The sequence below is a fragment of the Heterodontus francisci genome, chromosome 23, assembly GCF_036365525.1.
Source record: "Heterodontus francisci isolate sHetFra1 chromosome 23, sHetFra1.hap1, whole genome shotgun sequence".
NCBI lineage: Eukaryota > Metazoa > Chordata > Chondrichthyes > Heterodontiformes > Heterodontidae > Heterodontus > Heterodontus francisci.
The window spans coordinates 33,168,779-33,187,008 of record NC_090393.1 but is presented as its reverse complement, the minus strand read 5'-3'; the positions used below and the strand labels follow the sequence as shown (position 1 = coordinate 33,187,008).

The 18,230-nt window shown below is 39.9% G+C and overlaps 1 protein-coding gene across 5 annotated transcripts in view; it reads left to right on the top strand.

Annotated features, from left to right (window-relative positions):
* The window catches only part of clip1a (CAP-GLY domain containing linker protein 1a), a 231,074-nt gene that overhangs the window by 195,932 nt on the left and 16,912 nt on the right, over nucleotides 1-18,230 (top strand). For all 5 annotated transcript variants that reach the window (XM_068055040.1, XM_068055039.1, XM_068055041.1 and 2 more), the window contains one exon: nucleotides 2,077-2,129. In XM_068055040.1, the coding sequence (XP_067911141.1) occupies nucleotides 2,077-2,129 (53 nt within the window). The remainder of the gene's footprint in view (nucleotides 1-2,076; nucleotides 2,130-18,230) is intronic.

Below are 18,230 nucleotides of genomic sequence, written 5' to 3'. Positions count from 1 at the left end.
CACTGAATTCTGTTGTTCCATAAACAGCCACTTTAACTAAATGTGTACATTTTAGCAATATTGTTGAGTTTAATAGCAAAAATTTTATCAGATCCTGTTCTCTGTGCCATTTGCAGTGTTGGTGACTACAGCTTTAACCCTGGCTGTGTTTGCAGATTAAGTTGTGGAAATGTATCACCATTGGAATTAAATAGGGCTTATTTAGCATATGCATCATTTCATATCATAGAATGGTTGCAGCATAGAAGGAGGCTATTTGGCCTGTCAGTCTGTGCTGGCTCTCTGCAATAGCAAATCTCTAGTCCCGGTCCCCAGCCTTTTCCCCATAGCTCTGTATTTTTTTTCTCTGCAGATGCATATCCAATTCTCTTTTGAAAGCTATGATTGAATCTGCTTCCACCATACTCTCAGGCAATGCATTCCAGGTCCTAACCATTTGCTGCGTAAACGAAAGATCTTCCTCATGTCGTCGTTGCTTCTTTTGCTAATCACTTTAAATCAGTGTCCTGTGGTTCTCTAACCCGTCCACCAATGGAAACAGTTTCCCCCTAACTAATCTGTCTAGACCCCCTCATGATTTTGAAGACCTCTAGCAAATCTCCTCTTTAAGGAGAACAACCCCAGCTTCTCCATTCTATCCACGTAACTGGAGTCCCTCATCCCTGGAACCATTCTTGTAAACCTTTTCTGCACCTGTCCAATGCCTTTACATCCTTCCTAAAGTGTGCTGTCCAAAATTGAGCAGACTACTCCAGTTGAGGCCAAACCAGCATTTTATAAAGGTTCACCATAACTACTTTACTTTTTTACTCTATGCCTCTATTTATAAAGCCCAGGAGCCCATATACCTTTTAAACCACTTTCTCAACCTGCCATGCCACCTTCAACAATTTGTGCAATATACCCCCAGGTTCTCTGCTTCTGCACCCCTTTTAGAATTGTATCCTTTATTTTATATTGTCTCTCCTCATTCTTCTTACCAAAATGTATCACTTCACACTTCTCTATATTAAATTTCATCTACTGCATGTCATCTGCATCTTTGCAGTTTCACAACAAGGCATTGTGTGAGTTATGTTTGAATACAGCTTTTTTTCTTTTTAAATTATGGTTTAAAATCTTTAAATCACTACTTGAGATCATACCAGCATATCTACTTCAGCTGCCCCTGCCTCATCTCATCTGTTGAAACCCTCATCCATACCCTTGTTAGCTCCAGGCTGGACTATTCCAACACACTACTGGCCATCCTCCCACTTTCTACCCTCCATGAATTTGAGGACATCCAAAACACTGCTGTCCATGTCCTAACGCACTCCAGGGCCTGTTCACTGATCACTTCTGCTCACTGGCCTACATTGGCTCCTGGTTAAGCAATGTCTCAACTTTAAAATTGTCAGTCTTGTTTTCAAATCCCTCCATGGCCTTGCCCCTTCCTACCTCTAATCTCCTCCAGCCCTACAACCTTCCGAGATATCTGCACTCCTCCAATTCTCGCCTCTTGAGCAACCCCAATTTTAATGCTCCACCATTGGCAGTCATGCTTTCAGCTGCCTAGGCCCTAAACCCTGGAATTCCCTCCCTAAACCTCTCCGCCTTTCTTTTTAAAACTTACCTCTTTAACCAAGCATTTGGTCATCTCTCCTAATATCACCTTATGTGGCTCAGTGTCAAATTTTGTTTGAAAATGCTCCTATGAAGTGCTTGGAACATTTCTACAATGTTAAAGGTGCTATATAAATTAAAGTTCTCACATTCTCCCATTTTATCCATCTACATTGCAGCATGATTTTCCAGAATAGATTTATGCAGAAATAAATAGCAATATCTGTGAGCCTATTCCTGTGCTGATTCATTAATCATCTTATTAACTTACCAATGAAATATTCGGGAATTAATTGTGGTAATTAACATGATAAACATGTAGATATTGGATAACATTAATGGCATCAGTGTTTCATTATGGGCTGTGGATTTATGCTTTAATATGACTCATTGGAGCTTGAGTATTTAGACAATAGATGTAGACTGTTCACCTTGAAGCTCTTTGGTAACTGATTTTACTTTTTACTTCAGCTCGAAGAAGAGCGATCTGCACTCAATAATCAACTACTAGAAATGAAAAAGAGGTAAGCCCTCCTAATTGTGTGACACAATGCAGTGTATATGTGCTTCAGAAAATGTCCTAGAGCATCAGGGGGATGTGTAAGCATAGTAGTTAATGAAATCAGTTTGTAAATAATGCAGAAATATTTTACCTGTTAAATGTGAAATGCCAGTGGTGGAAAAAAAAATTAAATTGCCCTAGCACAGTATGCTGCATAAAGTTGACAGACAATGTGTTCATTTTATGCAAAAGATGTTTACCCAGTCATTTCTAAATTATTCCATAAATTTGTTAATTAAGTCAATTTATTTTTAACCAGAATGAACAATTTTTACCATTTTAATTTTGAATAAAAACATCAAATCAAATGCATGTATTCCATAGTCATCACAAATGGTAGAATTCTATTTTGCCAGTTGTAGAAATATTACTGAATCCAAAATTGTTATCAAATTTTTTTTTAAATCCCATCTTAATGGGAGGTTTTGCTTGTGCATTTACTCGTATTAGGTACAGTCTGGATATGCTCAATTAATGCTTTGCGGGGGATGGAGGGGAGGGATATTGCCTTTTCCTTGGCAACCAGCTGCTACATTACAAGGCTGGCTGGTAAAAATATCCTGAATCACAATTTGATAGAAATTCTTTAATTGCGGAAAATCACTGTAGAACTGGTTATTTTTATGGTAGTCACGTTCTCACCATTTTCATGGAGACACTTGAAAATGGAATCACTGTACAAATACTCAATTATATCGAATATGCTGGAAAACAGATTGATCTCAATTTTAAATGTAATGTGCAATGTCCATTTTCACAATGTACATTTCAACAGTTGTTTAGTATTTTTAGGCCATCTGTATACTCAGCCTCAGTTAAGAATCTCCGATATTGTGAAATAGTAATTGGATGTGTTTTTCTCTGAGATTAGCTTTGACAGATAAGCATTGCTGTTGAACTCTTCAAGTGTAATATTAATAGACTAAAAATTTAGGTTTAATGTTTGGAGTATTTCTGTGGCCAGCTCACTGTAAAAATAAGGAAGAGGATATGTATGAAGTAATTTAACTAAATATAAATTAAGTAATTTAAAAGCATTGTATATTCTTCAGATTTCTTGTGTCTTATTTCTGAAATGCCAATCCCTGCTACCAGACATTCGTAAACTTATTTGGTATTTTTTTTATTTTATTTATTTTATTTAGAGATACAGCACTGAAACAGGCCCTTCGGCCCACCGAGTCTGTGCCGACCATCAACCACCCATTTATACTAATCCTACATTAATCCCATATTCCTACCCCATCCCCACCTTTCCTCAATTCCCTACCACCTACCTATACTAGGGGCAATTTATAATGGCCAATTTACCTATCAACCTGCAAGTCTTTGGCTGTGGGAGGAAACCGGAGCACCCGGCGAAAACCCACATGGTCACAGGGAGAACTTGCAAACTCCGCACAGGCAGTACCCAGAATTGAACCCGGGTCGCTGGAGCTGTGAGGCTGCGGTGCTAACCACTGCGCCGCCCATACTTTAATACTGAAAAGGCATGGAAACCTAAATAAATACATGAGCAAACTACTGTGAATTTTGGAAATCTAAAATAAAAAACAGAAAATGTTAGAAACACTCAGCAAGTCTGGCAGCATCATTGGAGAGAGAAACAGTTAACATTTCGGAATAGTTCTGATGAAGGGTCACTTGAAACATTAAATCTGTTTCTCTCTCTATAGATGCTTCCGAACATGCTGAGTATTTTCAGCATTTTTTGTAAATGAATAGGTTATTAGGTATTAAACACTAATGTAGGTAGAATTTGGAATTTGTTTTAACCTTTTTCCAGTTAACACAGTAAAATTACTGCAATGAAAGTACAGCTGTGTCAAGATTATATATTAATCTGCAGTCATTTATGTTTCATGAAATTATTTGAAAAGGTATTGAATAAAATAAAGAAATTTTTGGATGCACAAAACTGTCTTTTGCACATAATGCAATGCAGAAATGACATTTCTCTTTGCGTAAAGAAAATATAACAATTTTTTAAATGGTAAGGAATAAATTTACTCTCAAATTCTTCTGTCATGTGCTGTGACCAGATCTTGCTCTGTAGAGATGAAATCAAGCTCAGAACATACATTTTACCGCAGGAGGAATGTTGTTGCTTCTGCATCACATTATTGCATGTTGGGTAGAATAAAGGACTATGGCTGGAATGTGATCTATGGGTGTGCAGTATATGCTCAAAACTTGTGGATATAGGTAAACAATATTGTTTGGATCTGAATTACATACGAGTTGTCGTTGGTAGTACAGAACTTGAGTATTGCTGAAAATACAGACATTTTGTCGAAGCTTTTCGTCTTGCACTCATCAGGACAAATCGCAAGAATAACCAATGTAAGGGAAGCAACCCAGCCAACCTGTGCTTGCAAAACTTAAAACACAGTGTCCAACATTAGATGTGATTCTGCGATTGGACAACATCTGCTAAATAATCCTCAGTTTGCTAAGAATTACGCTGACGACCAATTTAAGATTGTCACTCGGGTTCGCAGTATGGCGCATTTGCATGCACTGGAAGCTACATATGTTAATGCACAGGACCCTGTTCTTTGCAGACAGAAAGAACATGTACACACATTGCGGCTGTTTTTGCTAAACAAAATAAGTGACAGCCATTCACTGGTTCATTCCTCAGGGCAATGCCTTGACCAATCAGAGTCAAGCTGCCTGGTTTAAATTTCAAACAAAGCTTGGCAGTTAACTGTCAGTCACCATATAAACTGGTGCATTCTCCATGGCAATGCCTCTACCAATCAGAGTCCACTTGCCAACCAATCAGCACTCTCTTCTCACAGTATAAAGTTGTTGCTTCCCTTACATTGGTTTTCTCCAATGTCCTGATGAGTGCAAGACGAAAAGCTTCGACAAAATATCTCTATTTTCAGCAATTCTTCTTTGGCCTCCTTATCTCGAGAGACAATGGGTAAGCGCCTGGAGGTGGTCAGTCGTGTGTGGAGCAGCGCCTGGAGTGGCTATAAAGGCCAATTCTAGAGTGACAGGCTCTTCCACAGGTGCTGCAGAAAAAATTGTTTGTCAGGGCTGTTACACAGTTGGCTCTCCCCTTGCGCTTCTGTCTTTTTTCCTGCCAACTGCTAAGTCTCTTCGACTCGCCACACTTTAGCCCCGCCTTTATGGCTGCCCGCCAGTTCTGGCGATCACTGGCAACTGACTCCCACGACTTGTGATCAATGTCACAGGACTTCATGTCGCGTTTCCAGACGTCTTTCAAACGGAGACATGAACGGCCGGTGGGTCTGATACCAGTGGCGAGCTTGCTGTACAATGTGTCTTTGGGGATCCTGCCATCTTCCATGCGGCTCACATGGCCGAGCCATCTCAAGCACCGCTGACTCAGTCGTGTGTATAAGCTGGGGATGTTGGCCGCCTCGAGGACTTCTGTGTTGGAGATACGGTCCTGCCACCTGATGCCAAGTATTCTCCGGAGGCAGCGAAGATGGAATGAATTGAGACGTCGCTCTTGGCTGACATACGTTGTCCAGGTCTCGCTGTCATAGAGCAAGGTACTGAGGACACAGGCTTGATACACTCGGACTTTTGTGTTCTGTGTCAGTGTGCCATTTTCCCACACTCTCTTGGCCAGTCTGGATATAGCAGTGGAAGCCTTTCCCACGCGCTTGTTGATTTCTGCATCTAGAGACAGGTTACTGGTGATAGTTGAGCCTAGGTAGGTGAACTCTTGAACCACTTCCAGAGCGTGGTCGCCGATATTGATGGATGGAGCATTTCTGACATCCTGTCCCATGATGCTCGTTTTCTTGAGGCTGATGGTTAGGCCAAAATCGTTGCAGGCAGCCGCACACCTGTCGATGAGACTCTGCAGACACTCTTCAGTGTGGGATGTTAAAGCAGCGTCGTCAGCAAAGAGAAGTTCCCTGATGAGGACTTTCCGTACTTTGATCTTCGCTCTTAGACGGGCAAGGTTGAACAATCTGCCCCCTGATCTTGTGTGGAGGAAAATTCCTTCTTCTGAAGACTTGAACGCATGTGAAAGCAGCAGGGAGAAGAAAATCCCAAACAGTGTGGGTGCGAGCACAGCCCTGTTTCACGCCACTCAGGATAGGAAAGAGGTCTGATGAGGTGCCGCTATGCTGAATTGTGCCTTTCATATTGTCATGGAATGAGGTGATGATACTTAGTAGCTTTGGTGGACATCCAATCTTTTCTAGTAGTCTGAAGAGACCACATCTGCTGACGAGGTCAAGGCTTTGGTGAGATCAATGAAAGCAATGTGGAGGGGCATCTGTTCGCGGCATTTCTCCTGTATCTGACGAAGGGAGAACAGCATGTCAATGGTCGATCTCTTTGCACGAAAGCCACACTATGCCTCAGGGTAGACGCGCTCGGCCAGCTCTGGAGCCTGTTTAAAGCGACTCGAGCGAAGACTTTCCCCACTATGCTGAGCAGGGAGATTCCACGGTAGTTGTTGCAGTCACCGCGGTCACCTTTGTTTTTATAGCGGGTGATGATATTGGCATCGCGCATGTCCTGAGGTACTGCTCCCTCGTCCCAGCACAGGCAAAGCAGTTCATGTAGTGCTGAGAGTATAGCAGGCTTGGCACTCTTGATTATTTCAGGGGTAATGTTATCCTTCCCAGGGGCTTTTCCGCTGGCTAGAGAATCAATGGCATCACTGAGATCCTATTTTGTTGGCTGTACGTCCAGCTTATCCATGACTGGTAGAGGCTGGGCTGCATTGAGGGCAGTCTCAGTGACAACATTCTCCCTGGAGTACAGTTGTAGGTAGTGCTCAACCCAGCGGTTCATTTGCTTGCATTGGTCAGTGATTATGTCCCCTGATTTAGATTTGAGGGGGGCAATCTTCTTAATGCTTGGCCCAAAAGCTCTCTTAATGCCATCATACATTCCTCTAATGTTTCCGGTGTCTGAGGCCAGCTGAATATGACTGCATAGGTGTTGCCAGTAGTCATTTGCACAGCACCTGGCTGTTCTTTGCACAATGCTTCTGGCTGCTTTAAGTGCTACGGATGTTAACTCGCTGGGGGATTTCTTGTAGTTCAACAGTGCAATGCGCTTAGCAGCTATGACAGGTTCCAGCTCTTCAATATGAGATTGAAACCAGTCTGCATTCCTCTTCGCCCTTTTGCCGTAGGTGGTCAAAGCTGACTCATAGATGGCGTCTCTGATGTGGGCCCACTTGGTGTCAGCGACCCCTGTGGGAGTGTTTTGAAGGGCTTTTACAAGTGAATTTAGACATTTTTGTAACAGCTGTGGATGAGAAATTCTGCTCGTGTTGATGCGCGGGTGGCCCTTCTGCTTGGAATGATGCAACGTCTTTGGTCTGAGTCTAACCTTGTAACCTTGCTGCACACCAGGGAGTGGTCGGTGTCGCAGCCCGCACTGTGGAAGCTGCGTGTAACTTGAACACTGTTTAAGGATGCTCGCCTTGTGACGATGAGGTCTAGCTGGTGCCAACGACGCGATCTTGGGTGCCTCCATGAAACCTGGTGACAGGGTTTAGTGTGAAAGAACGAGTTGGTGATGCAGACGTTATGATAGGTACACAACTCAAGCAGTCTCTGTCCATTCTCATTCATCCATCCATTTTCAGCAATCCATACAAGTTATGTCGCATATAAAAGTAGAACGATCTTGTTAATTTGATGCAATTCTATCCAGAATGCATTTCCTGAAGGAGAAGCAATGGCATTCTACTTGTGTGAAAAATGTAATGTTATGAGCTGAATTCCATTTACAATACAGCAAGATCAGGTGAACGCTTAACTGCGTATTCTGTTTCTGAATACTAAATTCCACCATTTTTGAAATTGGGTCAATACATCACCTTTTAAAAGTTTTTTTTTAAATTCCAGGTCAGTAAAATGCTTCATCAGTAATGTGGGTCACTGTTGAAAATATGTGTAGATCCTTTGAGAACTGTTTTTCTTGCTCAGGAAAGTATTTTCCATCACAATTTTTTCCTAAAATCATATTTTAAAATCTAGAATGCTGACTGTTCCAGCCCAATTAAAACTCAATATGAATACTTACACCATGTCTGTTATTTGTATTGTCTGATCAAAATGGCAAATTCTATCCTATTTTTTTTACATTTGGTGAGAAAATTATACAGCAGCCCTCAAATCATTATTTTAAAAAGGAAGCAATTAAATATGCATACATTATGAAGCAGAAATCTTATCTATGACTTTCTAAATGTTAGGAATGAACCTTTGTATTGTAAATTATGTGACTATAGAATGTTAATCTTTGGATAAATGGATGTCTATTTTAATGAACATTGAAACAAAAACAAGAAATGTGTTGTTAATGAACATTGACTTGTGTTTCTGTGCTAATGCAAGCTTGTCAAACAAGTCACTGTGGCTTGCAAAGTGTCATTGTGTCTCTGCACTATTTACAAAACCTCATCTCACTCCTTTCTCTCTCCTTCTCCTAATTTTGCTGTCCTTGCTAAATCTGTCTGTCTTTGATGGTAAGACTGAAAAAAGTCTATCCACGTTACAATAAGTAGCCAAAACCAATCGAACCATAATATTTTTGTACATACTATGGCTGCAACCTTCCTTTACTGTGTCTTGCTTCTGTGTGAATTATTTCAAGCAGCTTTTTAACGAAATAAACCATTTAATGCGGAATTATGTAACTTCCTGGATTGTAATTTGCATTTTTCTTCCATGTTTCTAACTTGTGCTTTTTGTTATCTTGCATTTTTAAAGCTTGCCCAATAACACTTCAAGGTATTTGCTTCATGACTAGACTTTTTTCTTACTTTCATAGTAAGAGGAGAATCTGGGTGATGCAAGGAACCTTTGATACAAATTACAAAAACAAAAAACACTGCTAAATTTGTTTTGGAGAAATGTTAGTATAAATATTATTACTTATAATACTTATTGGGATTCCTGCGCAGATAATGCTGGCATTTTGAGAACCAAGCCTTTAAATTCCAAACATCCAATTTGATGATTAGGAGTTTTAAATTCAGAATACATTGTTGGATATATCAATCTAAACGCTCTAATTCAATGATCCGATTTACATAGCCATTATCATAGCCACCAGTTGTTATAGGGTATAATTGTTTAAAAAAATGTATTGCAGTGGCATACTTTAAGAATAACTTCATATTTGAGGTTCTTTCTAGTTTTTTTCACCATATTTGATCAATATCTGCAATAGAATACAGTGTACTTTAGTGAAATGATGTGAAAAAATGCCAATTTCCCAGTTCATCAAAAAACATAAACATCAAGCACAGAAAGGCCATGCAGCCCATCAAGCTTGCCTGTTCCAGACCATATACAATCAGCCCTAAAGTAGACTCCTTCATTTTTAATTATCTGACAGCAAGTCCTGTAAACAAAAGAAATTCTCCAACCAACATAGTGAAGCAAAACTGCACAATATTTCTCTACATTTAAATCTCAATACTGAAACCTGGCCAGTTGCTTTTATGATGTTTCCATGGTCAAAACATCACAAGAGTTTTACAGCACAGAAACTGGCCCTTCAGCCCAACGCGCTTGCGCCGACCATCAAGCACTCGTCCTAACTAATCCCATTTCCCCGCACTTGGCCCGTAGCCTTGTATGTTATGGCGTTTCAAGCGCTCATCTAAATATTTCTTGAATGTCATGAATGTTCCTGCCTCTACCACCTCTTCAGGCAGTGTGTTCCAGATTCCAACCACCCTCTGGGTGAAATAATTCCTCAACTCCCCTCTAAACCTCCTGCCCCTTACCTTAAATCTATGCCCCCTAGTTATTGACCTCTCCGTTAAGGGAAAATGTTTCTTCCTATCTATCCTATCATTGCCCCTCATAATTTTGTATACCTCAATCAGGTCCCCCCTTAGCCTTCTCCGCTCCAAGGAAAACAACCCCAGCCTATCTACAGTGGAACCATTGTGTTCGCCTCTTGCTATTTTTATCCATACCATCTTCAGTCCCATTCAGAACTATATATGTATCCAGGCCTTATTTGAAGAAATTATTAGACACAGCATCAACTGCTTTTTTGAGACTCTCTCACATTACTTGGGGTCCTGGGGGGCGGGGGAGTTTTCACTTGCCTTGTGACTGATTAAGAACACACATGCTATATTGAAATGATTACTTGCTTTGCAGAGTCAAATCTGATCCAGTGGATTAGAAAGCTCTCCTTTCCTTTCAGCTCTTAGACTGGAGTTTAATTTGTGCCCTGATGGGGTGATATTCTCTCTCTCATGGCTGTAAAGGAATCCTAAAGGAAATGATTTAGACCATCTGAAATCTGTTCTTAGATAAAAATTGAAGTGTTACACATTAATGCAGCAGAGATGAGGGTTTTCTCCTGCTTTCGGTCAAGAGGCAGTGGAGAGGAGATTTGTGAGCTGCATATGGTTGTTGATGGCACGAAAGGAATAACGTTCCAACTCTGTATTGGCGGGAGCCTTACCCACTGGGGCATATCGAAAATTCAGACACATGCTGCTTTATTTTCTGACCATTTAAATTAATGGCTGGAAAAATATATATAGAATATGCTCAAATTTCCAATATGTACACCTGGTGGGGAGACAAATTTGGAAAATGGTCCCTAAGGTGTTTGGAAATGCAAAAGTCTTGCATTCCAGAGAAACAGCTAACTTCACAACAATGAAAACATGTGATGAAATGGAAACAATGAAAAGCTAAAGTACCGTTATTCAGTTCATAAGTTAAAATGAGAAGTTGCTTTTCAAATCAGTTGAAACTGACACTTTAAATTGTAAAGCACTGAATCTGCTTTTACGGGAACATTATTCAGATATTTATTTGAGTTCCAGTACAGGAAGTAGATAGTCTAAAGGTTATTGACCTTTCTCCCAACACATTAATTTTCAACTCAGGTTCAAAAGGTTTTAAAAATGCAGAGATTCATTGCACTTTCTATGGATTTGAGATTTTCTGAATCACAGTTTGAATGCAAAATTATAGTGTAACTTCAAATTGTAGTTGAACCTGAACTGACTATTTAATCTATTTCATGAAACATTTGATCTGTAGCACTCAAATGGTTCCTGATGTGAGATATGACTGTAAGATATCACCAAGAAGAGTTAATCAACAATAAGTTTTAGATATTTCTCAGCATTTTTCCCAGTGGACTAGGGTCTAAATATTCAAAGCAAAACATGATATGCACACAGACCTATTTATAACAGAGGTGATAGGAATTGGCGTTTAATTAAGAGACTTCAGCACATTATCCTTTTGCTCTGTTGCTGCATCCTAGGTCACCTGATGCTATAACAACTGATCTACCAACTCCTTTGCCAACTTCCTTTTGCCATTTTATTGCACTAACTTCAGCGGAGCTGCTGATTCTAAAATTGAGAGGGTGCCTGCTTAAATTCACTATGTGTCCTGCTGATATGATTAACACTCAGAACCCTCAGAATAAGAGGTAGGCCATTTAAGACTGAGATGAGGAGGAATTTCTTTACGCAGAGGATGGTGAATCTTTGGAATTCTGTACCCCAGAGGGCTGTGGAAGCTCAATCATTGATCATGTTCAAGACAGAAGTCAATATATTTCTGGATACTTATGACACCAAGCAATATGGGAGTAGTGCGGGAAAGTAGTGTTGAAGTAGATGATCAGTCATGATCTAGTTGAATTGTGCAGCAGGCTCGATGGGCTGAATGGCCTACTGTTCCTATATTCCTATATCCTAACGCATGCTGTGCTCACCTAAACAGGAAAACATTTAAACAAGCAAACTTTCTGTTGATTTTAAGGTCTTCCTGAGATCAGAGCAGTAAAAGCTGCTGATGGGATCACTAGAAGTGAGTGCATGCAAGCTTTAGCACTGATCTCTGTAACTGGAGAGTATAGTTGCCAATGTCCACTTTTGATGGGGTGGCTGGTCCAGGTGAATTATAGTAGGGGTATTGAGCTGATAGATCAGCTGTTTTATCACTAGCTAATCTTGCTGGGCAGGAACAGTCAAATGAAGTGAGTGGAGATAAACATAACTCCTGCTGCTCTCTTGTTTATTTGCAGATATTCAAAGATAATATACATTATACTGTAAACCTTTAAATTCCTACTTAAATGTTGAGCCATTTTATCAATTCTTTTTTGTATACTAATGGGTATTTGATATCTTTTCTGTTAAGTCTTTTGGTCAATTTCCCTTTCTCGTTGAGCACATTTATCTTTGTGAGATGTTCAGATCCTGTTTAAAAACACAGTTGATGTCGCACCTCATATTATTTTTTCATTTTTTGTCCTGCTTCATCAATCCTTTGCTAATAAAACAAGTCAATTAATCCCATCAAGGACAAAATTTCAAAATCTTGTATAAACAATTGCGATGTAGATCTAAGATTTACCCCAAATTATTGGACCATAAAGTTTATCTAAGATATTTTTAAAAATTAACATGGTATGTAATACTTGTAGTCCTAGTATGCTTCTGTAAGGATCATCATGTTGCTTAATGGGTACCTTCTGACATGACCGTATAGCGGCTAGAATTCAGAAGATGAAGAGCTGAAATGTCTGATGAATTTAATACTAAATTATTGACTTACCTTCGTTCACTAACCTTTTAATGCAACATTTGATGTGTTGAATATTATTTAGAAATAGTTTCTGATTTGACATTTTATCCCATTGATGATCCAATTTATGTAGGCGTTGAGCAAATAAGAGGAAGAAAGGATAGACTTGTAACACCCAATTGAATGAAGTGTTAATTATTGAGATATAAAGTAGGATCGAAAGCAATTCAGGGAGATCAGGAAAATTAGAAGAGGATCAACGGTTTGTTTGTTTTTTAAAAATTAATGAGTTGGAATCCACCAACTCACCCCTTCAAATTCTGTTCGAGTTAAATTGAGATTTGCGTAGGGATCAGTCTCTTTTTGAATTGACAACATTAGATCAAAAAATGTTCAAGATCTGAAAAGATAAATAGGCAACCAGGGTGCATTCTAAACATTTGCTTGGCAGCCTTGTTTGTAAAATATAGGAGACTACTGAGCAGGGTTGTTTCATTTTCATTGACTTTTGTTGAAACATGTTTTCCCTTACATCATATCCAAAGTTCCTATACTATACAATGCTGATATTCCACCATAATTATACAAGTTTTAACAAATCTCATTCCTGCTGTATTTGGGACTTCATCCTCAAGAAATCCTGTATATGTTATAAAGATCTTCATGCCCAGATAATAGGCCACCCAATTGTCATTTGGTACCTTGTAAGAATAATGAGCTCAAACTTTCCTAGAAGTAAATTTAGTTTTCAGAATTTTAGAACTACTCTGATAGTTTGGCAAACAGGATTTTAAACTTTTGAACTTTATTCTTTACAAAGGATTTAATTAGTTGGCAGAGTTTAAAGTAAGCCATCACCACTTGCAGATTTATTTTATAAAAATATGTCATTGCTACAGTGTTGATGCCTGCTATAACTGTATTAGGAACATAGGAAAATAGGAGTAGGCCATTCAGCCCCTCGAGCCTATTCCGCCATTCAATGAGATCATGGCTGATCCGCGGCCTAACTCCATATACCTGCCTTTGGCCCATATCCCTTAATATCTTTGCTTAACAAAAATCTATCTATCTCAGATTTAAAATTAACAACTGTTCTAGCTTCAACTGCTGTTAGTGGGAGAGAGTTCCAAACCTCTACCACCCTTTGCGTGAAGACGTGCTTCCTAACATCTCTCCTGAACGGTCTGCTCCTAATTTATAGATATGCCCCCTAGTTTTTGAATCTCCAACCAGTGGAAATAGTTTATCTTTATCTAGCCTGTCTTTTCCTGTTAATGTCTTGAAGACTTCAATCAGATCACCTCTTAACCACAGTGGCTCAGTGGTTAGCACCGCAGCCTCACAGCTCCAGCGACCCAGGTTCGATTCTGGGTACTGCCTGTGCGGAGTTTGCAAGTTCTCTCCGTGACCGCGTGGGTTTTTGCCGGGTGCTCCGGTTTCCTCCCACAGCCAAAGACTTGCAGTTTGATAGGTAAATTGGCCATTGTAAATTGCCCCTAGTGTAGGTAGGTGGTAGGGAATATGGGATTACTGTAGGGTTAAGTATAAATGGGTGGTTGTTGGTCGGCACAGACTCGGTGGGCCGAAGGGCCTGTTTCAGTGCTGTATCTCTAAATAAATAAAAAATAAATAAATAAATTCTAGCGAAAATAGGCCTAATTTGTGTAATCTCTCCTCGTAACTTAATCCCTGTAGTCCAGGTATCATTCTTGCAAACCTACGTTGCACTCCCTCCAAGGCCAATATATCCTTCCTAAGGTGTGGTGCCCAGAACTGCTCACAGTACTCCAAGTGGGGTCTAACCAGGGTTTTGTACAGCTGCAGCATAACCTCTGTGTCTTTATACTCCAATCCTCTAGATATAAAGGCTAGCATTCCATTAGCCTTTTTGATTATTTTCTGCACTTGCTCATAGCATTTTAAAGATCTGTGCAGCTGAACGCCCAAGTCTCTTTGGACATCCACTGTACTTACTTTCTTCCCATTTAGAAAGTACCCTGCTCTATCCTTTTTTGGTCCAAAATGGATAACCTCACATTTGCCCACATTGAAATCCATCTGCCACAGTTTTGCCCACTCACCTAGTCTGTCAATATCTGTTTGCAATTTTATGCTGTCATCTAGACTGTCTACAATGCCGCCTAACTTTGTATCATCAGCAAATTTGAATATATGACTTACTATTTCATCATCCAAGTCGTTAATGAATAATGTGAATAATTGAGGCCCCAACACAGATCCCTGCGGGACACCACTAGTTACATCCTGCCAATCGGAGTACTTGCTCATTATCCCCACTCTCTGCTGCCTACCACTCAACCAACTTTCTAACCATGTCAACAATATGCCCTCAACTCCATGGACTTCTACCTTAGTTAACAGTCTCTTATGTGGGACTTTATCAAATGCCTTCTGGAAGTCCATATAAATAACATCCATGGACACTCCCCTGTCCACTACCTTAGTCACCTCTTCAAAAAATTCAATGAGGTTTGTCAGGCATGACCTTCCCATCATGAATCCATGCTGGCTGTCCCTGATTAACTGAAATTTTTCTAGGTGTTCAGTCACCCTATCCTTGATTATAGACTCCAGCAACTTGCCCACCACCGATGTCAAGCTAACTGGTCTGTAATTTCCTTGGTTCCCCCTTTCACCCTTCTTAAAAAGTGGAGTGACATGTGCAACTTTCCAATCCAGAGGGACCACTCCTGAATCTAGGGAACTCTGAAAGACTATAGTTAGGGCATCTACAATGTGCTCCCTTTAACACCCTCGGATGGAAACCGTTGGGTCCTGGGGATTTCTCACTCTTTAGTTCCATTAATTTCCTTGTTACTGATGATTTAAATGCGTTAATTGTATTAAGTCCCTGTCCCCTATCGGCTATTAATTTTTTGGGGACTTCCGGCAAGTTATCCTCCTTTTCAACTGTCAATACTGAGGCAAAGTAATTGTTGAACATGTCTGCCATGTCGCCATTATCAATGACAATATCTCCAGTTTCAGCTTTTAGTGGGCCGACATTGCTCTTGACCACCTGTTTTCCCTTTATGTAAATATAACATTTCTTCTTATTGATTTTGATGTCCCCTGCAAGTTTCCTTTCATAATCTTTTTTAGTAGCTCTTATAAGCTGCTTTGTGACCCTTTGCTGGTCTTTGTATCGACCCCATTCTGCTGGATCTGTGCTGCGTTTTGCATGTTTGTAAGCCATTTCTTTTTGTTTTATGCTATCCCTAATCTCTTTAGTTGTACATGACTGTTTTTTCTGTGAAGTGGAGCTTTTTCCTCTCAGGGGTATATACTCACTCTGTATTTCACTAAATGTTTCTTTAAATATTCTCCACTGTTCTTCAGTCGTTTGACCCATTAACAGATCTACACAGTTTTCCGTGGACAGTCTCTGTCTCATCCCGGTAAAGTCAGCCTTACCCAAGTCTAAAATTCTAGTAGCTGATTTGTGCTTATTAAAGTAACCTTGTTCTAAATCTCTCTCAGAAGTTGCAATACTGCAGCATTGTGTGCTAAATTGTCATCATACTACAGCATTTAAGGAGACTGTGATCTAGTGGTAATGTCACCGAACTAGAAATACAGGCCCAGTCTAATGCCCTGGGGACATGGGTTCAAATCCCACCATGGCAGCTGGTGGAATTTAAATTCAACTAATTAATAAAAAATCTGGAATTGAAAGCTAGTCTCAGTAATGGTACTATGAAACTATTATCGATTATCGTAAAAACCCATCTCGTTCACTGATGTCCTTTAGGGAAGGAAATCTGCTGTCCTTACCTGGTCTGGCCTACATGTAACTCCAGACCCACAGCAATGTGGTTGACTCTTAACTGCCCTCTGAAATGGCCTCGCAAGCCATTCAGTTGTCGAGGGCAATTAGGGATGGGCAACAAATGCTGGCCTTGCCGGCTTCACCCACATCCCATGAAAGAATAATTTTTTTTTTTTAATTGAGTAATCCCACCACATGAAATTAAGCTACACCACCTCAATGCATTTACATGAACAATTGAGCTGTTCTCATACTTTCACAAATGCATTCCCCAAAATCTTTTGTATTACTTTTTTATTTTATGCTATATTTCCTCTCCTTCCTGAGTTCTCTTTTATCCATTCATCAGTTCCCATAAAATAAATCGGACTGGCAATCTACACCCAGACTTCCATCAGGGTTGCTCGCTAACCATCACTAGCAGTCACAGGACTGAGAGCACAATAATTCATTATCCAGATTTATTTTCATGTGGGGTTCTGGCCACTGCTTCATTTTGCCTTTCTCCAGATGGCATGACAAGTTTTTGGAACATGTGAGAAAATACAGGCAATGACTTGCATCCTGTTAAGTGCATTGCTAACCTGATGGATTGATTGTCTCCCCTCGCTGCTGAATTTGGGCAGTATCAAACTATTTCCTTTGGGTACGAACAGCATAACATTTTCCATTAGTGCAAAATTTGAATCTCAATGCCTCGTCGGATCTGCACCTTCTGATGCAGAGGTCCTGCTATTTCAGGGTTGAGTAGCCATGTTCTGCTTGATTCTGACATGAGTGAAAAATATGCTTCATTTCCTAGCATTAATATCCCTCATCTTCAAGAATATAACATGCAGAACCAAAAAGACAGAAATAAAAGATGAGCTATTCAGTATCAATGTTTTTATTTTGTAATTTAAGTTTTGCACTAATTAAATTTTAATCATTCATTGATAACTGGCTGCAAACAAAACTTTGATACCTCATCTTTTACTATCACTAGCTACTCATAATTTGTAATGTAACTATTTTGTACTGTCAAGTGAAGGGGACTTCCCTGTGCACTTATATAATACAATTTTGTATCTGTAAAGTCTTCCTATTTCTTTTTATTTGGTCCCAGTAACATTACACTAGAAATCATTACTCAATTTAAAAAGCTGGTATAACTTGTCACTGATAATGTTCCCTCTAAGCTGCATGGGTGCATGGCCATACAGCAATTGGAGTGTGCTGCGCAGGGAACAACAAACAACCAATGTTACTTTGTGCGCATGTACAGCCGGGTGTCAGTCTTAAAGGGATCGCACAGTACAACAAGCCGGCTGCACACAACAAACAGAAGTTAGAGGGAACATTGGTCCCTGCACTTATGCAGTGGTTTCTCCCACTAGGTGTTTCAGACATAGCTATCAATTTTTCATTTCCCACCTCTTGCAAAAGTTTCTTATACATTGAGTACTTTAGTTAATAGTGCCCATCTCACTCGTGCGGTTCTACTAGGATCAGGAGGGAGGTTGTCATTGGGGTTCAAGTTACAAAGCAGCTTGCCACACCACAGGAGGTCTACCAGTGTGCCGATTATAAATATATACACACGTAGGAACAGAACTGTATTCAGCAGAAAAGAGGATTTCAAGCAGATCAGAAGGAATTACATAAGTTTTCAAAATTTAAATAGTTACCAAAAGATAGAAAGAAAGTAATTTGAAAATATATGAATTATAAAGCAACAGTCAGCATTCAG